The following is a 24,679-nucleotide window of genomic DNA, read 5'->3' as shown; positions in this document are numbered from 1 at the left end:
AAAAATCTCAAAGTAGTTTTGGTTTGCATTTTCCTGATGTCTAAGGATATAGAAGATTTCATTAAGTGTTTCTTGGCCAGTTGTTTCCTCTTTTGAGAATTTTATGTTTAAATCTATACCATATTTTTAAATTTGGTGACTTATTTTCTTGATATCTAGTTTTTCAAGTTTATCTAGTTTTTCAAGTTCTTTGTATATTTTGGATATTAGCCCTCTATCGGATGTGAAATTCTTTCTGCATTCTCTAGGAAGCTGCTCTGTCTGAATGACAGTGCCCTTTGCCTTATGGAAGCTTTTCAGTTTCATGAGGTCCCATTTATTGATCATTGATATTAGTGCCTGTGCTATGGTATCCTGTTCAGAAGTCTTTTCCTGTACCCATGTGTTCAAGGGTATTTCCACATGCAACTGTCCAGTTTGACCAGCAACACTTGCTGAAGATGTTATCTTTTTTCAGTATGTATTTCTAGCTCCTTTATCTAAAGTTAGGTATCCATGGGTATGTCGATTTATGGCTGTATCTTCAATTCAATTCTATTGATCAGTATGGCTGTTTCTTTGCCAATACCATCCAGTTTTTATTACCATAGCTCTGAAGTACAATTTGAGGTCAGGGATGTTGATTGCTCCATCAGTTCTTTGATTATTTGGGATTGCTTTAGGCATTATTCTAATTGGTCTGTCCGTATACATTACTTTATCTTTTTCCCTTGCAGACTTTCAAATTCTTCTCTTTGTTTTCTACATTTAGTGTTTTGATTATTATGTGCCAAGGGGAATTTCTTTTCTGGTTCAGTCTATTTTGTGTTCTGTATGCTTCTTGTACCTTAATCAGCATCTCCCTTAGGTTAGGAAAATTTTCTTATATATTTTTATGAAAATTCTTTTTTAACCTGTTTTTAGTCTCCACTGTCTAATCCTATTGTTCTTGGATTTGGTCTTTTCATGGTGTCCCAGATGTTATGCTATTTTTTTGATTTAATGTTTTTTTTTTTTTTGACTGATGTATCCATTTTTTTTCTATCGTATTTTCAATGCCTAAGATTCTGTCTTCCATCTATTGTATTCTGTTGGTGAGTCTTTTCTTCAAGGTTCCTGCTCAACTCTTAAAAATTTTCATTTCCAGATTTCCCTCAGATTGGGTTTTCTTAATGATTCTATTTCCTTTTCCAGGTCTTGAACTGTTTTATTCATTTCCTTCTATGCTTCGTGTTTTCTTAGATTTCTTTAAGGGATTTATTCATTTCCTCTTTACTTTAAGGTCTTTGCCTTATGCTCGGCTATGTTGCAGTTCTCAAAACTTGCTAGCATGGGGTTGCTTGGCTCTAGTGGAGACATATTGCCCTGGCTGTTATTGATTATGTTTTTATGCTGACATCTAGGCATCTAGGTTTGGGGAATTTATAATTCTAGATGCTGATATCTGGTCTTATCTTTGTTGGGTGGGTGTTTTATTCCTTAGTTTCTGGTGCCCTCTCTGGTTCGTAGGAGAGTGTGGTGCCAGGTAGGGAATTCTGGGATCCTGATAGGTGTGGCCACTGGGTAAAATGTGTTTGTTTCTAGGTACTTAGGAGTGGGGATGGGCCAAGAGTGGGGGGGGCTAGACGGCCCACAGAGTATTCAGCAAAGATAAACTTAGTATCCTGGAAATAGGGAAGAGACAGAGGACAAAGAACAGCAGATAATCTGCTACAGAACTGGGGGTGAGCCTGGAGGATCGGGTTTGGAGGAGAGAAGGAAGAGGTGAATTCAGATCTGCATTTGCCTACCTGCTTCCACGGCTGGCCTGACCCGTGTGTTCCCAGAGGATGCTAAAATAGATCTTAATAGATATGAAACAAATGATGGAGGAAACAAGGACTTTCTTTAGTAAGAAAAATGAAAATGTACGCAGTATCAGAGCAGCAGAGAACAGTGAAGGTATAGGACCCGCGTGTGTGTGCATGGGTACATGGGCAGGCTAACTATGGCTGTGCAGTAGGGTTGAGGAAAAGCACAATGGAACTATGGTATGCTGGAGGACACCGGCAAGAGAGAACCTGGGAAGCAGGAGAAGGATGGGGTTCTCCGGGGCGGCTAGGGCTTCCTGTGGGAGCTTCCCAGGGTGAAGGATCAGCTGGTGCTCTGCTTCTACGAAAATAAGGCCCGAGCACCACTATGCCAGCAGACCTGCTCTTCTACATCTGTCTGCTCTCCCCACACCACCGCTCTGGGTCTACAGTGTGCTAACGGCTACATGGCAAGGGCCTCGAGTATCTCCTATATGACTGTACAAGAAGCCAGGTCCACACTGTCTTCCACGCAGCTGCTCTCAGAAGTGTGGGTATCGGAAGTGGATTATGAGGTGGTCTATAGGCAAGTGGAGGGAGCATACAATCGGAGAGAACACCCTGAAGAGATACTGCAAGGAACAGATGGTGTGTATGTGTGGGGATGTGCATGGGCATAAAACCCACTATGATTAAAGACCACAGGCAAAAATACAGTGGCAAGAAAGTCAGACACGGTAGAAATTAAAATGATATCAGAGAGAGGAAAGGGAAATGCTGCTGTAACACACATGTGTGCGCGCACACACCACACACACACACCACACACACACACACACACACACACACACACACACACTATCATCCTAAAGCAATGTCAACACAGACCTCTAACTTGAATTCTGACCTCAGGGTCTAGAAACTTGTATTTTAGGCCCACTTCTAACACTAATTGGCTCTACTCCTGGAACTCCAGTTTTCTTAATTAATGAGAAAGAGAGAGAGAGAGAGAGAGAGAGAGAGAGAGAGAGAGAGAGAGAGAGAGGTCAGCCATTACTCCTTTAAAGGACTCTTTAAAAATTGTGAATGAAAACAAAGAAAACCCCGGTAAATGTGGAAAACTGCAAGGGGCGAACCAGGCCCCAGCGCTGTCACCATGGCTTTGAAGGACCTGTCCGCACTACTGTCAATCAATAACGTCAGATAAGAGGCCCCAAACCTGTCAGGAGTGAGGATGTGTGATACAAGGGGAGTAAATGAGTTTAAATCCCTAAGAAAGGAAGCTGCTATGGAAACCCAAGAGCAATGACCAATTTTCATAACACTTAGGTGTGTCCCCCCCCCTTTGGATTGTTTTGTTTTCTGAGATCCATCTTCCTCTGTGCCAGGACTAGCCTGGAACTCACTGTCGGTATTCAGGCATGTCTACTGGCTTGCACTTGAGGTGGGACAGGATACGCCCTCAGCTGCAGCCACTAAGAGCACCACCTGTGCACATTCACTACGTTCTCTTTAAAAGGGCCCTGCCCACCTCCCACCTCTCTCTCTGTCTCTCTCTGTCTCTCTGTCTCTGTCTGTCTCTATCTCTCTCTGTATCTCTGTCTCTTTGTCTCTTTGTATCTCTGTCTCTGTCTCTCTGTCTCTCTCTGTCTCTGTCTCTCTCTGTCTTTCTGTCTGTCTCTGTCTCTCTTTCTCTCTGTCTCTCTCTCCCTCTCTGTCTCTGTCCCTGTCTCTGTCTCTCTGTCTCTCTCTGTGTCTCTCTCTGTCTCTCTGTCTCTCTGTCTCTCCCCCTCTCTGTCTCTCTGTCTCTGTTTCTCTCTGTGTCTCTCTATGTCTCTCTCTGTGTCTCTGTCTCTCTGTCTCTCCCCCTCTCTGTCTCTGTCCCTGTCTCTGTCTCTCTGTCTCTCTCTGTGTCTCTCTCTCTGTCCCCAGAGATTGGTCTCCCTGTCTCCTTCCCCTTTCCCTTTCCCTAAGAAACCCCCCTCCACATGCGCGGTGTCTTTCTCACGCCACTTTCTAAATTCCAATTCCGCCTCTATCTCCTGAGTGCTCTGATACAGACTTTGTCATCATACTCAGCTCCAAGTGTTTTATACTCTGAGATTTTTTCAGAGTGTAACTTGGTCATAAAATAATGGTTATTTATCTTTTTGGTGTTGAGATTTTTATAATTTCATCTTTAACAGAGAAATGGGTTTAAAGAATGCTAACCCCCCACCCCTGCACGCACATACAGAAGGAATTAGATTTAGTTTCTCTGAAAATCCCCCCATTGGTAGTTATTTCTGAGGAGGACACAGGAACTAGTTCAGCATGAAGAGAAGACCATCATGTGGAAAGCCATTTAGTTTTCATTACTCATTGAACCCTCCCATGTCTGGCCACAGTTACTGACCATTTAAAATTATTTCACTCTAGAGCTTGCCTCTTATCTTTAAAAATGGAGAAACACTGGTTTTAGAAACCCTGGGAACAAAACAAGTCTTTCATCTTTGAGGATTTTGGTTTACATCTGGCTGAGTTCCAGCAAAAGCCGGGGTGATCTTGTTACCTGCACTTCTCCAAGCTTTAGCATGAGAAATGATTACAATGAACTCGAATCCCTCCCAAATATGTAAGGAATATGAAAAGGATTCCATTTGAAATCGAGTTCTTATAAACCATTTAGTAACAGAATTGAAGGTGAGCTTGTTCACATTTTCTTGTTCAGCAGGTCTAGTAGTGGTCAGCTATTATTATAATATCTCTCCTTTCTATGATCTGAGCAGTCTTCTATAAAAAGTTAAGGTGGAGGCGACAAAAAAGTCGCAAAAAACTAATGGCCAGATTACTAATAGTGGCTGCCAACAACTTCTCCCCTCAATGACAGAAGCCATGTTGAGGACTCAGCAGCTGCAACTCTAATGGTTGCTATTGATCGCCACTGAATTACTGTTCAAAAGCATCATTATTCATAACCACTGCTGAGACCAGAAATTGTACGACCTTTAGCATATCACTCTCTTGGAACCTGTGACTGCCCAGCTTTCAAAGAACCGGATTCAGCACTGCGAAGATGCTACCTGGAAAGGCTGTTGGGCGATATGCCACACCTGCTGGAAACGCAAGGGCAGGGGTGCTAACTTTTTTCAGAGAGAAGAGACAGTCTTGCAAAATGAAGAATTGAGGCGAAATCCAGATGCCTGTAATGACTGGATTCCCCCTGACGTCCCTTCTGGAAGTCAGGGATGTGTACCATCCAAGCACTGTTTACCGAGCCCCACTCTGTACAGAGCACCAAACTCCTCTGGAACAAGCGTGCACCTGAGTCCTGGTTTGGTGACATTCACATGTCCATTTTCTTCTTTCTAATCATGTTTCATTTTTGGGGCCACCTAGTACTTATCAACGAGGGTTTTCATACCCAAACTGAGAGGCAACAGGCCCCAAGTTCTCTACTGTTTCTAGTGATGCTGAGAACCAACCAACCAACCAATTAACCAACAAACACAAAAGACCTTTTAAAGGTCTTTTAAAGCCTGGATGATGTGCTGGTCTGCCCCCAATGATCCAGGAATGGAAACCTTCAGCTCTGTGGAAAGTCTTCCCAGCCGGATGCAATCCCTACTGTATGGACTAGTGAAATATTTCAACTTAATCCAATCACCTTGAATTTGTAAAATGGGACAATGGCTGTATTATGTGTAGTGAACAGTTTTCACTGACAAACTCAAATTTCATTACACGGCATCTGAAGCCAGTTGTAAAATCTAACATGGTGCATATAATCGCATCAGATAGGTCATTAACTTACATCATTAATTTAACTGTGCAGGGAGCAACTCTGGGCTTCTCAAAAGCAATCCCACCGACTGCCGCTGCCTATACAGAGTCCCACCAGGAGTGCTATGGTCCTGAGACCAGTCCCCAGTCCTCACAGTACCTTTGGCATGACATTCACATGGTGATTCTTTGCTGAGACTGTCATCTTTCAGCAATCCCGGAAATGACTGAATGCCTTTGTCACTTGGCAGCAGAGAAGTCCAATCCATAGAGATACATGAGGATTTGTTCACATCACAAACATTTTCGGGAGAGCAGGGATTCAGGGTGCTGCTTATGCTGCCAGGTGACCAGGCTGACATTTAGAGATACCATGTGGATACCCAACTCTTTTCTAGAATTTACTGGCCTCAGAGGCTGGATTTTTGATGCTCCAGATCATTAGAAACCTGTGTGTTCTTGTTTAGTGACTGTTACTGGGTACTTCTCATGAGCCCAGCGGCATTCTGCATGCTGGAAACGGGCAAGTGAATCAGTAGGAACATTATGCCAAAAATGATGTATTGGTTAAGTAGGGTTGCTATGGGCACTCTGAAGGAGAAAAATGTGCAAGAAAACTGCCAAATGGGACCCGACTTCATCTTCAGCTCCAGGAGGCTCTCTTGAAGAGGTAACATACATTACATACCTAAAGAGAAGGGAGGCAGGAAGCTCAAGAATTAGAGCGAACCATTTCAGAAGCAGAGGTGGCCTCCAGGAGTGAAGGCTCTGGGGCTAGCGGCAGGGCTTGTCCCCAGTAGTAAAGGAGGCCAGCTCAGTCTTGATGCTACAAGCGGCACAGGGTGGCATGAGTATGGATGGAAGACTTTTACAAGTGATGGGTCAGGCTGTGCTGATCAGGTGGAGCTGGGCAATGGGAGTGGGGAGCATCAGAGACCCCTCCCTGTCCTGCGCTGTGCTGGCAGCCGCAGGATGAAAGTCGGGTGCTTAGGAGCCTAGCACGGGTTAGTGAAAGCAGGGTGGCAAATCACAAATCTTCCCTTCCCTTCCTGTGAGACATTGGTTTGGCTAGTGCAGACACCCAAGGTTGGACAGCCATTTTCAGAAGATTTACCAAAGTGACAGGGACAGATCCAGGCATGGGAAGCTAAAGCATTTGGAGGCTTCTAAAACATCTTGGGGGGGGGGGAATCTTATTTTAAAATACCTTGTTTTTACGTCAGTTTTTAATATATCCTTTTATTAAACTGATTTTGTTGTTGAGAAAGAACCTCCAGCGCAGGGTGTATCTAAGCGTGACCTTGAACTTCTGGCCTTGCTTCCTCTGGGCTCAGAAGCACACAGTACCATGGACCTGTTTCACGGTGTGCTGCAGCTTGAACCCAGGGCTTTGTGTATGCTGGGCAAGCAACAGGTCGAGCCACATCTTTAGCCCTTCCCTCTGTTTTTCAGACATGGTCTCACTGTGTAGCTCAGGTTGACCTCACACTCAATGATGGGCCTGCCTCGGTTTCCCCTGCCCTTGGATGACAGGTGTGATCCACTATACCCAACTACAAAAATGCTTCCCGACGCGTTAACTCTGAGTTTTGCACTGATCACCGGGGAGGGAAGATGGGGTCATTTTCTTCCTAGTATGAAATAGAGGCCTCCCAAGTGTGTGGCAGCTCAAGGCCTCAGAGCAAAGGCTCTGATTCTCAGCACAGGATCCCTCTCATTCCTCTCAGATCGCCATGCTCTCTCTTTACCTCACCAAAGGCAAACACACCAGCTCTCAGGGATTCTCGTCACGCTATTTGTCTCACTAATATGTATGGTGACATTAGAAGTGAAACAACAATTATTAGAATAAAGCCTTTCCAGTATTAGAAGGGAGATAATTGCTGAGAAAAAGTAAGGACACATTTTCTAGGTTCTATGAATTTACAAAACCTTGTAAGACCTCTCTGACTGTATACTCCTAGAGTGGGGGGACAGACAGTGTAAAATGGCTCAAGCTGTCCTTCCCACGGCCCAGGTGTTCCAGGGAATGTTTTCACGGCTCAGAAGACTCGCAGTGAAACTGGCTGGACACGGAAGAGGGCAGGAAAACCTTCAGCCCCTCCAGCCTCATCCATTTGCCATCTTCCCTTTCTTCAAGTCTCCGGGGATGTTTGTAACAAAGCTGTCTTGTGTGGGGGTCTGCGCGAGTCTGAACTGCCTCTGCTTTAGCTCGCCATACTCTGTTCTGGGAAGGACTTTCTAGCAGAGTGGGACTTTGTTCTGTGTCCTAGCATCCCTGAACCTCCTGCTGTTGTTTCCCTTGATGCCCCAATAGCTCCTGGACTGTTTTGTGATCCCGGTGGTGATTTTACTCTCCTGGTTCTTCCTGCTGATCCGGTACAAGGCTGTGCATTTCATCGGCATCGTGGTCTGCATCCTGGGGATGGGCTGCATGGTGGGAGCTGATGTGCTTGTGGGAAGGCACCAGGGAGCAGGTGAGTGTCAGGGTGGCCATCGGGTCACTTACCTCTGTGATGGGGATCTCAGGGAGACCTAGTATGTCTGTGGTTGGACACAGGACTCCTAGGAACTGGGTTCTTCCTGTGGCAGAGTTCATTCGAGAGCCTTTCCTTAGCAGTCACTTGTAATTGAAATGCAGACATGGCTAAAACATACTGAAGTGATGCAGTCAGTGCTCTTCCTGTGGATCTGCTTGAGGCTCACAGCATTGCCTTTTGTGACATGCAATGCTCCCGTGTTAACAGAATTAAATCTTATCTCTGTAGAGCGTGCTCTGTGCTAGTGAAATGGTGCCCACACATGTGGATCAATGCCTTAAGGGCAGCCCACATGTGAAATTCAGGGGCTCATTGACTACTCTGCTTTATCTCTGTAAAATACTGTAAAATCTCTGTAAGTTTGGTAGAAATATCAGCTATTACAGGAGATATTTTAAAACACACATTACCTTTGGAATCAATAGAATTTTAAAGTTTGTATGCATTATTGCTAAAATTGTCCAACTTGTTTCTACCTTTACAGTACAGTGGGTTCGACTGCATTAATCAGCCAAGATCACCAGACCTTTCTGTAATATTTTGGAGACTCACAAGAACTTCAATAAATCATTCAACTCGTATAAATTCTTATAATCATATCAAGAGCTTTTCAGGGGAAGAGAGAATGTCTGACTTCATTTTTTATATGTATTGCTTAAACCCTGTTTGCTCTGAACTTAAGATTTTGACAGATTTTAGCCCACTCACAATTACTTTGGCCTCATTATAGTTAATTGTTCTCATTTCAGCACACCAGGAATTCCTCCCAGATTTAAGACTGGTGGAGGAACCTTCTCAAAAAGTATCAGGAATTTCATACAAAAAAAAGGTCCAGGCCCAGAATGAAGTGCTTGAAATAATGGTGCTGATGAAACTTGCACATCATGTTCATCTACTGCAGACAGGGGTCAAAGGAATGCACCCAAGCTCCTGCCATGAGAGACCTCACTTTGATGCCCATGGAGTGCCTATCACGGGCACAGTTAGTCACCCACCATAAGAACTTCCTGCACCACGAAGTTCTTCTAAAGTAAATTTCTTTTCCAAGTTGGTCAATTAAAACATTGGACCTAATAAGTAAACTCTCTTTTTTGCCATTTAGCATCCCATTTGCATCACAGGCCTCTCTGAAAGACCATCCATGCCTTTGCTGATGTGAGTGGTGGGAGATATCTAGTAGATTGTGGGAGTATTAGAAATGGTGGAGTGTATAAACATGGTTCAGGAAAGCCCCAGAGATTTATCACTATGACCTCTACTTTTCTAACTTGTGGTTGTAAATACTAAGGATGAAAGCTATAAGATGAAGACAAAGAATTAAAATCATGCCCTATGATAAAATATTGCTTCTCCTAAAAAAGCCTTTGTCTACTATATTTATTGGATCATTTAGGTTATTTGTGATGATGTTAGTTACCCAAGACAATATTTTATTGTTAGCTATAACTTTATATTTATTTCAAGGAAAAGAAAATACTTTTAACGAACCAGACAGCTCAACAGAATCAAATAAAAGTGAAGTGACATTTTTGCTGAATATGCCATGCTCTTGTTGCCAGATACTTTCTTGTACATTACCTCATTTTATCCTAATAATGCTGAAAAGAATCCTCACGTTTAATCCTCAGAAATCAAGGTAAATTGTGTGACCCAGATGGAAAATCTTTACAGTTATTTTTCTATTCAACTCAATTCTTATTTTTCTATAATTACACTTTTTTGGGGAAATATGAAGGTGCTTTAAAACAGTCAATTCGAGTAAAGACTATCCTGGATTGGTCAGGATGGAGTATTGCTCAGATGTGAGACTTTAAATTTAGCATGGAGTCCCATGAAAACAAGACAGTTGTATATTTAAAACTTGAATATATTTAAAGCATTGGGTACATTTCCTTCAAAAGAACTAGCAATCTTCCAATACTCTAAAAAGTAAAACTCATTCTTGAATTAGTGACAATTCATGATTTTTAGATAACCTTCTCTTGTGCCACCCAGAACAAATATCTATCTTAAAAAGATGTTTCTGGTGATTAAACAAAGATATAATATGGAAAACCAATTCTTGAAAAATAATTATGAAAGGGTTGATTAGAAACCATGAACAATATAGAGTAAAAAATGTCCCACCCATAGAGACAGAGAGTTATTCAAATAGAATGAAGATTAGTCCTTTAAAAACATCACTTATGAATAAGTAGTGAGACATAGTATGATGAACATTTTCTATATGCTATTTTATTCTTGCAAATAATAACATGTAAGATAAATAAAATAATATAAAGGAAGACCCTGTAGTTCATGACAGATATGATTTACTCAGCTCTACCTAAGTGGAAAATTACCAACATTCAAAACATTGGCATATGAGAGGTTAAGACATTTCCAGTCAGATAATTAATTTCCACACTCTCAGAATTTAGAATGGTGTAGCACAGTACATCGTGGTGGAAGCATACAGCAGAGGGAAACTGTTCTGTTCAAGACAAGCAAGAAACAGAAAGAGACTAAGAGGGATGGACTGGGTGTCAATATCCTCTTTAGGGCCAGAAGACAACTTCTGTCTTCAGTTCTACCTCCTGGTCACTCCTTGTCAACAGCACCATATGCTGGGAACCAAGCCTTCACAAGTGGGCTTTCAGGAATATTAAAATCTAAAATGGTAGCCCATGCTATATGCACATACATCTACTTTCAAGTAACTTAAACCTGGTGAATAGAATTACTGGCCATAATAAACACTATGCAATATTTTGTTAATGAAAACTTTGAAGATATTTCTGAATTAGAAGTTATATGCAATTATATTATTATGAAAAATTATCACCAAATGAATGAAGACTTAAAGCATGGATAGCTGCATTTTGTTTAGTAGGTCAGTCTGTAGGACAGCCCATCACTATAAAAAAAATGAGTCGATGGGACTCTGCCCTTAAGAGTACATGTTGCCCTTCCAGAGTACCTGACTGATTTATAGCACTCACATCTGCCATCTTACAACTGCCTGGAACTCTAGCTACTGGAGATGTGACATCTATGTGTGCACTTGGAGAAAAAGAAATATTAAAAGATAAAGAGCTGCACAAGACTTGTCACCAAAAAAATAGGGTTCACTTTTCAGGACTTTTATAAGATAGATGGATGTTCCTCTAACTCTAATTAAAATATTTCCCTGTGACTTCATTTTCATACATTCATACAAAATTAATTGTATTAACCAAGAGTTCTATTAGGAAGCCCTTCTATATTTAACTGGTACAACAACAATTGATATTCATAACAATGACTTCATGTCATAACAAGAGTTTGAACTATTTCCTGAATGAAAAAATGGCTAAATGATGTGCTTGAGAATTTGGGATATTAACTGTGTCGCGTTCACAGATTTTCATACGTCAGTGGCTGACACATAGAGATTAGTCAGTTGCTGAAGATTTCCCTCCTATGGCAACCTTCATTTCTCTGACAGAGGTGCCCAGGGCATCTTCCCCAAGGCCTGCTTTCTCATCAGGACCTAATTAAGTTTTCTGCTCGTCTGCTGAAGAGTGATGGTTGCTCCTCGTAGACTCAAGGAAGTCTCGCAGCCCTCCCAGAATCACATCCTCAATTTCATCCCCTTGAGAGTAACTCCTGCAAGCTGTTGTCTTTCAGGGTCTCTTCCACTGTCCTCCCACCATGAGTGGGAAGTTGCCTAGGCGAGGGTAATGTGCGGTTTAGCATAGAGATATAATCGGAGGTGACCACATGCAGAAGTCAACCCCAGCCCTGTTTCGAGTCATGGCAACCCTCTACCTAGACAAAGTTCTATGCTCTCCAAAGAATGGCGACTGCCTTCTTCCACATTTTTAAAGTCGTTCAGAAAATCTCAGAATTCACAGATTCCAAAGGTGGGTCTCTTCCTTAAGGGCGCTGTTGTAGTGGACACTCTTGCCATCCTTCACTTCTGCCGCAAACTGTATGTCTGCAGAGCTGACAACTACCTGGTACCTAATGCACGGAGCCAGAAGACACCAGAGAGAGAGAGAGAGAGAGAGAGAGAGAGAGAGAGAGAGAGAGAGAGAGAGAGCGCGAGAGAGTCCACCAGTGAGACTGCTGCTACTGCTCATTTTCATCCCCTTTCCAGGGCTTCCATCCACACTATCTGAAGTGGGAAGAGTTTGCTTAAATGTAGGATAAGGAATTTATTAAATCTCACAAATCCTGTCAGTCCCCTTGTCTACGTATGTATACATTTTGCCAATGGTCAAAAAGAGTATTGACTGCTGTTATGCTTTCTCTCTATGCATTGAAGAGCTGAAAATTGACTTTTTTGGGCTTATGACAAACTCACAAAACATCTGGATATGCCCTTTAAACAACAATAATACATGTACATATTAGCTTGTATTTGCAGACACATCCCTAGAGAATTAAGCTGAAGAAAACTTCATTTGTCAGGAAAATTTCCAGTTCCACTAAGATAGGAAGCTTTTTATATCCCAGCATGTCAAAAAACATATTTTTAAAAACCTTTACTTGATTCCAGTTGGAATTTTCTGGGCTTCTTATAAAAGTATCAGAAGAAAATAGACAAGAGAATCTCGGTTCTCTGGTACCAGATTCTTGTTAGGGAGATTTCCCTGAGATTCCCTCTGCTTTCTTTGTTTCCTAGGGGACAATAAGCTGGCAGGGGACCTCCTGGTCTTGGGAGGAGCCACACTGTACGGTATCTCTAACGTCTGGGAAGAATCCATCATCCGAACTCTGAGCCGAGTGGAGTTTCTAGGAATGATTGGTCTCTTTGGTGCATTTTTCAGTGGAATTCAATTGTAAGTAAAAACAAGAACATGAAGACTATAAGAAGTGGATTTCATTTTTCCAGTTTTACCCTTGGAGTGCAAAAACCAAGGCAGAAAAGCAATCATCAACCTGCTGCACAAAGATCTTATTCAATGTACAAACTATATCCTCATTAGCAAATTATTTCCCAACTAAGTAAGTGTATTATAAATTATTATAAAACATGTAATTGATTCTGGAGATGATTTTGAAGAATTAGAAGTGCACCCATTCTACCAGTGAGTGGGATATAATTCACAAAGATAGTATCAGCAAAGCACAAATGTCATGATTTGATGCACTTCAAAGCGGGGTAGGTTTTGTTTATTAGTGACAACTGTTAAGGAATGTCTACTTTAAAACTGCCTTTTTGTGGAGAGATGACTCGGTAGTTAAAACCACTGGCTGCTCTTCCAGAGGACCCAGCTTCTAGTCTCAGCATCCATATGAAGGTGCACAACCATCTGTAACTCCAGTCCCAGTATGTCTGATGCCCTCTACTGGTCCCCTTGGATATCAGGCATGCATGTGGTACAGAGACAGACATGCAGGCAAAATACTCATATACATAAAATAAAATGAAAAACACTTAAAAATAAAATTGACCTTTATTGGTATTCTTTGTTGCATATGTGTTTGAAGAATGAACCACATTTCAAATTCACATACCAGAATTTAGCATTCTCTTTTGCTTAAAAAGATAGAGGCAGAACATTGAAATGTACCACAAATGCATGGAACATTTAAATACCAAAAAGCAAAATGCACCAGTTTGTCAATAATTCCAAAACTGGAGCAAAACTCACTCCTTAATATGCTATCTGGTCCCTCAAAGTTTGTTGTAAATGAAGCACCATCTCCTACCAGTGAAGAACACACATTTCAGTTCATTTGAGTAGTCTAGTTTCACCAAATAAGCAATTGCTATTGCATGAAATTTCTTTCTACAAAACAAACCCTTTGTAATTGTATAGGTTTGTTGTCCGAAATTACTTGAGGAAAACCTTTTGGCATCATCTGAAACATTGTGTATATAGGTTGTTCCCAGCACATTCCTCAAAGCCTGTGTGTCCCGAAAGACTGCAAACTCTCTAGGAGGCACACAGAAATGGGGAAACTGAGGATTTGTTTGAGGTTCATTTTGAAAGTGTAATGGCATTTTAGAGCTCCTAAATTTGCCGATTGATCTTTGTGCAGGGGACGGGGGTGAGGGGGAGGAATGTTTAGGTAAATTACTCATGTCTGATATTTTATAGATGAGTGGTTCATTTTATATATTATTAGTATTCTTGCATCCAAAATATACATCCAGAGATCTCCTGCTCTTTTGCTTGGTTATGGTCTGTTATGGTTAATGAAGCTAGGGGGAGGGTTACTACTGTCAAAATAAGGTCTTTGTTTGGTGAATCAGATTGCACTAGGCCCAAACCCTTGCTGGTAGAGTTATTGAAATGATGCCATCCTCACCTCCTGCTCCAGTTCAGTCCCTGGACCAGCCACACTGTCATCATAGAGAACTAGTCATCAGCTAAGTGCCTCCCTGAGCCCCTCCAAGTTCACCCGAATCTAAAGGTCTACAGAGGAGGCTCCAGAGACAGTGGCTTAACTCTCCAGATGTCTGCCAGATACATGTAACTCTGAGAATCACTACTCTATTGAATGTTCAATGAAGAAATGAAGCCTGTAAACATAGAGTTTTCTGAACTTTGCCATTTTCTTCCCCCAAATCATATGAACAAAAAGAAACTAAACCCTAGAAACCCGTTTGGTTGAGGATAGTACGATTTAAACTCCACCAGACCGTCATTGCTGCTGGCCACACCTAGCAAGACCTTTCAGGAGGAGATGACAGGCTGCCTCTGCAGAGGCCAATTTATTTTTGAAGTTCAATAGGTTGCGTTAATGTTGATGTCAATACGGTAAAAGACGCAAAAGGAAGCAATGTGTGTGATCCTCTTGCTCATTCCCTTTGACTTCACAGAGCCATCATGGAACACAAGGAGTTGCTGAAGGTGCCCTGGGATTGGCAAATAGGTAGGGATCTGCTTTTCAAGATTGTGTTTTTGTGAGTAAGTCTGAGAAATGCGTTTGAAAAGTTGTGTAAGAAGGGATGGATGGGGCAGACAAGGAGGGATCTACAATGACGGGACAAAAGAACATTAAATTGCCTTGCCATGTTGGGAAGCCCTTCACGCAATAAGAGACTGGACTTCCCGAATCGTCTAGCTTCCTGCTAGAGCTTCTGCCGCTAACACGGTCAGGGTGCTTTATGGAAGACACTAAAGTGTGGTATTAGGTTAAAGACCAACTGGAAAAGAAAGGCCCAAGGCAGTAGTGTTACAGAAGTGAGAGAAATTTCTCCAGTGGAGGAATACAGAATTGGCGTGATCACTAAAAGCAGCACTGTGGGAAAGGGGTAACAGAAGACATGGAAAGAAACGATGTGATGGCCACCCCCTCTCTTCGGAACGTTTTCAGAAGGGAACACTCAGGAAATTGTTAATTGATCTCTAACCACTCTTGGGAAGACTAGACAGGTATTCGACTACTCCATAGAGTACCGTAGATTCTACCTGTTTCTAAACTCACTTTCTTCTAAAAAAAAAAAAAAAAAGTTTTAGGGTAAGGCTTTCAGATCCACGGGCAATCATTCTATAAGCCCTAGGCGGAAACACCCCTTAATTTATTCATAAAGTCTGCCTTGAATGAACTGATACCGGCAATGAACATGGCTTGAGTTTAGGCCAGCGGTTCATAGCCTGGGGGGGGGGCATGACTCCTTTGGGGTCGCATATCAGATATTTACATTGCAATTCATAGCAGAAGCAGAATTGCAGTTATGAAGTAGCAACATTTCATGGTTGGGGTTGTCACAGCATGAGGAACTGTATTAAAGGGTCTCCGCACTAGGAAGGTTGAGAGCCACTGGTTTAGGCCAGGTGGGGTAGCACTTGATATATGTGTGCAGAGTAAATGTGAATTAGGGTGAGGGCCACAGGTGCTGCGCTCCCCACCTCCAATATACATAGCTTTGGTGTACATGACAGCTTCTGTATTTTCCTTCCATTGGGAAAGACATCAGTACCGGTGTATCCTCCCCCCCCCCCCGCCCCTCCTTGCCCATACGCGTCCAGGACCGGTTTACTACCAGTATTATGCCCCCTGGTGGCTGACCGAGTGGCAGACGTTTCTGTGACCAGACGGTGACTTCAAACAAGGATTAACCCACCCTTGTGTTTGTTTCCGAGTCCTGCATTAGTTTGTTTCTCAAGTATGGACAGGGAATATTATGATTAAGTGAAAATCAGTAGAGATCGTGGCGAGGGAAGAGGGAAAGTGAGTAGCTAGGAAGAAAGCAGCTGCAGGGACCACAGAACGAACGTGCGCCCGTGTGACTCTGAAGCCAGGGTGCTCAAACGTGACATGCTTCACAGCGCTCCTCCGTGGTCTGTGAGGGTAAATTAATTCGATATTGACGGTAATGGCAGTAATCAAAAGGAATTTGTCCTCTAATTATGGAGATGTCCTGTGCACGACCGCCGAGACTTTGTTATAATTCAGTGTTAGTTAAATGTGCCGTCACGAGGTAGTTTTATCCTGAACTCTCATATTGCTATTAAGATGTCAGCCCCCGCAGCTCAAGATGATGAAGACTGTGGAAAAGGAACACATCACAGGGCCATCAAATTAATTCCTGGTAGGAAGCGAAGCCGAAATGGCCTAGGTATAGGATCCAATATTCATTTCCCCCCTTTCTGATGCACTTGTTCTCTTGAATTGGAGACTTTTTGCCACAGTCGCCTCTGTCCCTGTGAACTTGCTCTGATTGACTACAGGGTCTGGTTGCCTAGCCTAGTTTGTAGTCACGTGACATTCAGTGAACTACTGAGCATTAGATGAGCAGGTGAGGGAATTACAGCCGAAAGAAACGGTCCCTGTTCTCACAGTCAGACCAAAGAGAAGCAGCAGGGACAGTAGCAGGGGCTTGAGACAACGCTGCACTGTCTTCTGAGTAACTGAGAAATGGCAGAGCAGCCGCTGAAGTTCATGTCCCAAAGGATCAGGGACACACTGGGGGAGGTCAACATCCTGTTTCCTTCCACACCACCCCCCCCCATGCTTCAGGAGGTCAGCCAAGAGCCCTGCCCTTCATGGGTGTGTCCTGGAGAAGATCACATGCCGCTCTGGTGAAGAGAACAGAGTCTAGGGAGGCTGGAATAAAATTTACAGGTAGAGCCCTTGCCTGGTATGTTCAAGGACCTAAGATGAGTTTCCAGTAATATGTGAGGCGGGGGAGGTAGGGGCAGGGATGACATAATCAGAGACAATCTTCACTCACCATGATCTGTCAAGGAATTTCCCCCACCCCTCTCTGTCTACCGTTCTAATATACTTCACAGAATCTCTGGGGCAGCTCCTGTGTTATCAGTGCAGAGAGTGTAAGTAGAAAAAGAAGTACTTTTTATTTTCTGGGTATGAAGATTATTTTTAATGGATTATTGTTTTTGTACAGTGTGTGGACTAATTTCAAGATAGAGCGATTAAAAACAAGATGATAATGGTTACCATTGTTTTCATTCCTTTGTTTTACTCCACTGAGCAGAAAGATTGCTTGTGATTATCTAATCAGTACACTCAAGTAAAACACAGGACTCAATACAGCCCAACTGCCCTACCCCGGAACAGGAACATTAGGCTCACAGCCAGAAATCTAGTAAACAACTCAAATATTCCCTTTATCCCATGTGCCATTTTGTGTTAATGGGCGTATGGACAAATGTAAGCTGATGCCAAAGTCAAATGTGAAGGAAAGAATGTTCCGGGTTTGCTTGCATGGGGTGGGTTGTTTGATGTCATAGCTGATGACTGTCTTGTTACCCCACCTGGCAATGGGATCATGCGGTCACAGAGCAGGGAACCCCTTAAGAATGCCTTCAGGGTTGCTGGGAGGAGGCTCGGCAGGTAGTGTGATGGCTAAAAAGTATGAGGACCTCAAGTCAGATCTGCAGAACTCAGGTACAAAGCCAGACATGACATGGTTGAGTGCATCTATAATGTCAACACTGGAGAGGCAGACACAAGTAGATCCCAGGCCTTACTGCCCGGCTAGTCTAGTTAAACTTGGAACACTGAGTTCCTCAAGACTTCCTGTCTCAAAAAAGCAACTGGAGAATGATTGGGAAGACGCTTGATATTAACCTTTGATCTACACACACACACACACACACACACACACACACACACACACACAGAGAGAGAGAGAGAGAGAGAGAGAGAGAGAGAGAGAGAGAGAGAGAGAGAGAGAGATTGTACACAGAGGCACCCAACAGAATGTACAAGGGTGAAACTTACACTGGCGTTTCTGAGGTGACGTGACCAGGCTTTGAGATTCCTGTGGTAGAACAAATTTGCATTGTCTTAGCAGATCAGGGCAGCTCAGTGCTCTTGATATGTTTGACCTGGTGCATATATTCTGAGAAGTCATTTTTATCTTGTAATTATTAATAAAAACGTCTTAGTCTAGTGCATACAAAGGGAAGACAGAACTTCAGTAGGGTGTCAAAGGAAAAGAGATAAAATTCCTGTGGCACAGACACACACTATGTACACACACGCGCGCACACACACACCCATACACACACGCACACACCCATGCACGCACACACACACTATGTACACACACACACACCCATACACACACACTATGTACACACACACATACACGCACGCACGCACACACACACACACCCATACACAAGATGAAATAGTCATCTGTCTAACAGGACGTCCCATCAGTGTCCTTGACCTGTTTCTTACAGATGGACGTCTTCCCCTAGCACTGTTCTATGCATACAAATGATCCTTCCCAGACTGGGCAGGTGTGGTCAGTGAGGGGAAGTAGCAGGAGATGAGGAGAGATGAAGAAGAAAAGCAGGTGTTTTTCCATATCCCATACTGTTGGTGGTCAGGTCTCCAGAACAGCCGAGTCCCTTGTGATCTGCCTCTGTGGCACGCCCCTACTTTCTGACCTTGGGTAATACAACTTCTGCCTTTATTTCTCTACTTCATGGGTATAATTTGTAGCCGTTGCTAGCCTCTAGTTGCCTCTCCATCTCTGTTTCCCCTGTCACCGACTCGAATATGTTTGTAGCAGGTATTCTATTACATTTCCTCTGTTCTATCTGGTTGGGCAGTGTTTCTTGATCAATATAATCCATAAGTCCGTCTCCTATCTATGGTAGCAACAGCAATTCTATTGCATTGCTTTTGAGATTAGCTAATGCATATACTATCCATGACATACTAAAGCCCCCGTCAGGATAAGCCAGTAGTGTTATTTTCAGTTTCTCCACCTTAAGTCTCTTTAGAGCATGAGGACAACAAGAGAAACCAAACTCTTAGTGAGAAAATACATTTCAAATAAGAAATGGTTATATACATGCTCTGTCTGTAAAGGTACTTAATACAATCATTATACATTTGCTAGCCAAAAATAGCTCATTTACTTGATCGTGTCTATTGATTGCACATCAAATTGGGTCTTGAGGTGAACTGCTAATGTCCATTAACTACCTAATGTCTACCTCAGAACAGCAGATGGGCAAGATGTGGCAATACTTCATCCCTGCTCTGTGTAATCATGTGCCCATTTGACTGTCTGCTTCCCTCACAAAATAGGGTATCCACACACAAAAGCCCTTGCTGGATTAGTAGAAGCAATCAGCTGTGGTGGTGTATGTCACCCACATCTAACTTCAGCAACATCATAAAATACACATAGAATGTTTACACTGGAATCATCCTGAGTTGGCCAGATTACTAGAGTGATGATCTGTTACGTAGCTGTGTTCCTACTCTACTTGGGTCAGCAAATGTAGCTTTTAGAGTTCTGCCTCTTCTCTGAGCCTGCTCATGACATATCCAGAACTCTACTAGACTAGTCTACATGCGCGGTGAACGATTATCTAAACCATCACGTTCAAGTGTTGTTTTGCTTCCACTGAAAACCTGACCTCTCATTGCTCTCTCCATCTCAGTAAATAGCACCACGATTCACCCATTTGCTACAGTAGAGAGATAGCAGCTTCCTTGATGCCCCCCTTTTCCACCACAGCTTAACTTCAAGCCATCAACGGGTTAACTTAAACCCAGCCACTTCCCTTTTGTTCCCCATGTGAGCCACCGTACTTTTCTGCCTGATCAGACACAACTCTCGAAGCTCCCTTTTCATGTTGTCCTCATTTCTTTCCACCCCCAAAGAGTAGCCAAAGTCATCTTTTAAAGATGTAGATCTGATTGTGTTAGATCACTGGTGCAGACTGCTCAGGGGATTCCTAGTGCAGTTGGAAATTTCTTTCTAGGACATGTGGGGCTCTGCATGATCTATAGCCTCCCTAGTTCCTCTACCTCATCCTCATTACTCCATCATTCTGGCCTCTGGAAGCCCCTAGAACAAGCCATAACTTTCCCAGACTGAGAATCTTTTCATGAGAACATCTCTGCCTCCTCCCATCCCCTTGAATTCAAAGTAAATCCCACCTCAGCAGAGCAGACTTAGCTGAGGATCCTTCTTAAAGTAAGCCCTGGCCATTCTTTCCAAGAGGCTCCAAGCTTCTGGTCTGTCCCACATTCCACTGGATTGCTAGCCAAGCAGAGAACCCATGCTACACTAGATTCTTGATGAAAAACTAGTAGGAAAAGGTAGAGTTGGGGGAGGGATGGGGTGAGAGAACAAGGGAGGAGATATGTCAGTAGAGGGAGCCATTACAGGCTAGGGAGAAACTTGGTGTTAGGGAAATTCCCAGGAATCCACAAGGATGACCCCAGCTAAGACCCCTAGCAATAGTGGTGATGGTGCTCAATCATCACCTGGCCTTCTCCTGTAATCAGACTACCCTAATTGTCATCACAGAACCTACATCCAGTAACTGATGGAAGTAGATGCACAGATTCACATCCAAGTACCAGGCTGAGCTATGGGAGTCCAGTTGAAGAGAAGGAGAAGAGATTATATGAGCAAGGGAGTGGCCAAGATCATGACAGAGACACCCACAGAGACAGTTGACCCGAACTTGTGGGAGCCCACAGACTCTAGGCTGACATCTGGGACTGAACCAGGCCCTCTGTGTGTGGGCAAAAGTTTTGTAGCCTGGTCTGTTTGTGGGACCCCTGGCATTGGAACCAGCATCTATCCCTAGTGCATGAGCTGACTTTTTGGAACCTATTCCTTATAGTGGGTCGCCTTGCTCAGCCTTAATGCAGGGAGGAGGGATTTGGTTTTGCCTCAACCGAATGTGCCAGGCTTTGTTGACTCCCCTTGGGAGGCCTTACCCCTTCTGAGAAGTGAATGGGGTGGGTTGGGGGGAGATGGGGAGAGGGAGAGGAGGGGAGGAAGGAGGAACTGTGGTTGGTATGTAAAATTAATAAAAAAAGTTGAAAAGGAAGAGTGAATACAAAGCATCAGAGCCCACAGGTCACTGTGGGAATGAGATGGAGGAAATGAGATCGAGGGTTAGGAAGGAAGGAAGGAAGGAAGGGAAAGAGGGAGGGAAAGAGGGAGGGAGGGAGGGTTCGCTCTGGTGTGTCTGGACTATGTTCTACCCAAATCTGATTATCTTTAGTAGAATGATTTAAGAACAGAACGTGTTCCTAGTCTGTTAATGGCAGATTTCTTATGGGAGTCTGAATGACTTATCAGTCTTTTATGTATTAGTCATAGGTTATCCAGTATTTGTTATATATATTTTTTTCTGAGCTGGTTAAAAGGAAAGTCAATTATAAGTAACATGAAACTCAAATGAAAGGAAATCGACAATTTTCATGCAATTAAAATTTCTGATGGAGAGTTGCACACCATGTACTAGTGTTTTGGAAGACTATATACATACAAAGAGGTCTCCTAGCTTACTGAACCCAGAAGCAGGGACATCATCTTGCTTGGTGTGGAGGGCATGTCCACCACACTAGAGGGGGCTGTTGTACTGTTTGCTTAATATTCATGATGCTTTTTATATGTATCTGATATAGCTTTCTTAAACTTAGGATCAGGAATATAGAATACACTCTGTGCTCTTTATATACTTCCTAGGAGCAAAGCAATGGAGGAATCACTAGTCTTAATCAGAGGACCTGGACATCTAATAGTGACCAAGTCCCCTGAACTCACGGGATTCAAAGTGCTCACATTCTACACCAGACACCCTAAATCCAAGATTCCATTGGAGAGGATACTTATGATATGCAGAGAGTCATAGAATGATATTGTGTCTTGTTCTTTCAGAGAACAAGCAGAGAAATGAGCATTGTTTTTGTGCATATGTATCACCTCAGTGTCTGGGAAATGATTGACCCTATAATCACCTATGGAACACTGCTATATACAATCCAAACCCTGTACTCACAGAATTATTATCAACAGTACTGTGTCTAGAGTCCATAATAACCTAGGAAAGCTGACAGAAGGCTAATTCTGAATTTCCTTGGGGTAGAGATCAACAGAATTCATTAATTTTAAAGAATAGATTCCCTGTGTTTAAAGCAATCCCATTGCCTGTCCAAAGACACAGTTTAAGTCTTCAGTTTGATAGTCCAAGCTCAGGTCTCTAATTTTAGTACTGTGTAGTTTACCATTGAGAGAAGTACATAGTGTATTTCATTTCTGTTTTGCAAATAAAACCTAAGAGGCTAAAACTGTTTTGAAATACATGGACAGGCCATGAGAGATGGCCGAACAGCTAAAGGAATGTGGCTGTTCTTGCAGAGGACCTGAGTTTGGTTCTCTCCAGCCACGTTGTGGGGTCTTACAATGGCCTTCAACTCCAGCTCTAGATGGTCTGATGCTTCTTCTGACTTCCTCAAACTCACACACACACACACACACACACACACACACACACACACACACACACACACACACACCAGGAGGAAGGGAATCTTAAAACTGACACCAGTTACAGCAAACTGGGGTAGACTTTGGAAATCTCTGCATATTGCCACCAAGAAGCTTTTCTGGAAGCAGCAGGCTGTCAGCTACATGGCAAGGGGAATGTGCATTTTCCACACACAGCTTTTAAGTCTCTATTTTAGATTTTTATCTGTGTACTAGTCAATATCAAACACCACACAATGCAGTGGAAGAAAATAACTACCTATAACCAGTCATGGATGATGTGCCCCGTCCTCCAAGTCCAGATGTTGAAGATGCCCTGTGGAGTCCCTGACACGTCTGTTCTTTGCTTCCCAGGACTGCTCTATGTCGGATTTAGTGCCTGCATGTTTGGCCTCTACAGCTTTATGCCAGTCGTCATAAAGAAAACGAGCGCCACCTCCGTCAACCTTTCTCTGCTCACAGCAGATCTGTACAGTCTGTTCTGTGGACTCTTCCTCTTCCACTACAAGGTAAGTTAAGTCGGAGCTTCTTCATGACAATGACAGTTGCAGGAATATCAAGTGCCATAGGACATGGTATTGGATTTGGTATGTGGGGTCCTGATTTTTATGTGGTGAATGGGAATTCAGCTCTGGAGGGAGATCTCACAGTTTGGATATTCGTATTTCAACTCAGAATAAAGACAGTATTTTGTCCCGACAGACCAGTGACTAGAGACAACACACAACAAAAGGCAAGCAACAGTCATGGGGAATTAAACTCTTTAATAGTGGGGGGGCACTCAATCTAGAAGCTATGCTTTCCAACCTAGATTAGAAAGTTTATATTCAATTTTTCACTCAATTTCCAAGCTGCAGCCACAAAATAGAGTTTTTTTTTTTCCTGAAGACTTTGGTAGTGTATTTTCTATTTGAGGAAGAAACATTACCCACAATCCCCCAGTTCTGGGTTGCAGATAATCTAAAGCAAACATGAATTGAAAAGGTCATTGTGTTTCCTAAAAGAAGTACCGTAGCTAAAATACTGGGAGTTTGGGAGAAGAAAGAAAAGACTTGTTCAAGCATTTGCAGTCTGAGTATTAGCCCCGGGGAAAAAAGAAGAAGAAGGAATGACCTCTCCAAAGATGGCCATCTCCTCAAAGTTGTGACTGTTCCGCTCACTTATATGTTGTCATGAAACACCCAGACAAAAGCTACTTTTGAGGGGAAAAAAAGGTTTAGTTTTGACTCACACTTCAGAGGGACTCTAGTTCATTCATGTGAGAGCAGGACTTGCACCAGAAACATAAGGTTAGCCTGCCATTCAGAAAGCACAATGGTCACATTCCATCCCACACAGAAGACACAGAGAGAAACAGGGAACGGGCCAGTCTAGCAAACCCTCAAAGCCCACCCCGGTGATATGCTTCATCCAGGAAGGAGCCACCCCCTAATAACTCCATACAGCACCAACTGGAGACCAGGTCCTCAAACATATATGCCTACTGGGGACATTCTCCATTCATTGCTCAGAAAAGACCCTACACACATCTTCACAGAGACAGGCATGATTAATTGAGTATTACATGCTACTAGCATCCACTGCTATTCTTCTTAACACCCCACTTGCTGCATCCAATTAATAATCAGTTAGAATTGGCATGTGAGAAGAGACCCACTTTGTATTCCTTCATTTATCCTGTAAGACAAGGATTGATGGGAAATATGATACAGTGTGGCCAAGTGTAAAGTGTAGAATGTCCAAGCACATATATCCAAAGTAGGACATGAAAAAAATAAAGAGAGAGCGAAAGGAAGGAAAACAGGAAGGGAGGGAGGGAGGGAGGGAGAAAGGAAGGAAGGAAGGAAGGAAAGAAGGAAGGAAGGAAGGAAGAGCAGCAAACAAAGGCCCTACACCCTGCTGGT

At 43.0% G+C, this 24,679-nt stretch overlaps 1 protein-coding gene across 1 annotated transcript in view; it reads left to right on the top strand.

Moving 5' to 3' along the window:
- The window catches only part of Slc35f1 (solute carrier family 35 member F1), a 355,956-nt gene that overhangs the window by 311,015 nt on the left and 20,262 nt on the right, over window positions 1-24,679 (top strand). Inside the window, exons 4-7 of the mRNA XM_051175520.1 lie at window positions 7,849-8,008; window positions 12,720-12,876; window positions 14,868-14,920; window positions 23,130-23,284. Coding sequence (XP_051031477.1) covers window positions 7,849-8,008; window positions 12,720-12,876; window positions 14,868-14,920; window positions 23,130-23,284 — 525 coding nt within the window. The remainder of the gene's footprint in view (window positions 1-7,848; window positions 8,009-12,719; window positions 12,877-14,867; window positions 14,921-23,129; window positions 23,285-24,679) is intronic.

The sequence above is a fragment of the Phodopus roborovskii genome, unplaced genomic scaffold (genome assembly GCF_943737965.1).
Source record: "Phodopus roborovskii unplaced genomic scaffold, PHOROB, whole genome shotgun sequence".
Lineage (NCBI taxonomy): Eukaryota > Metazoa > Chordata > Mammalia > Rodentia > Cricetidae > Phodopus > Phodopus roborovskii.
Note: the sequence above shows the minus strand (reverse complement) of the source record. Positions and strands in the feature narration are given on the sequence as shown.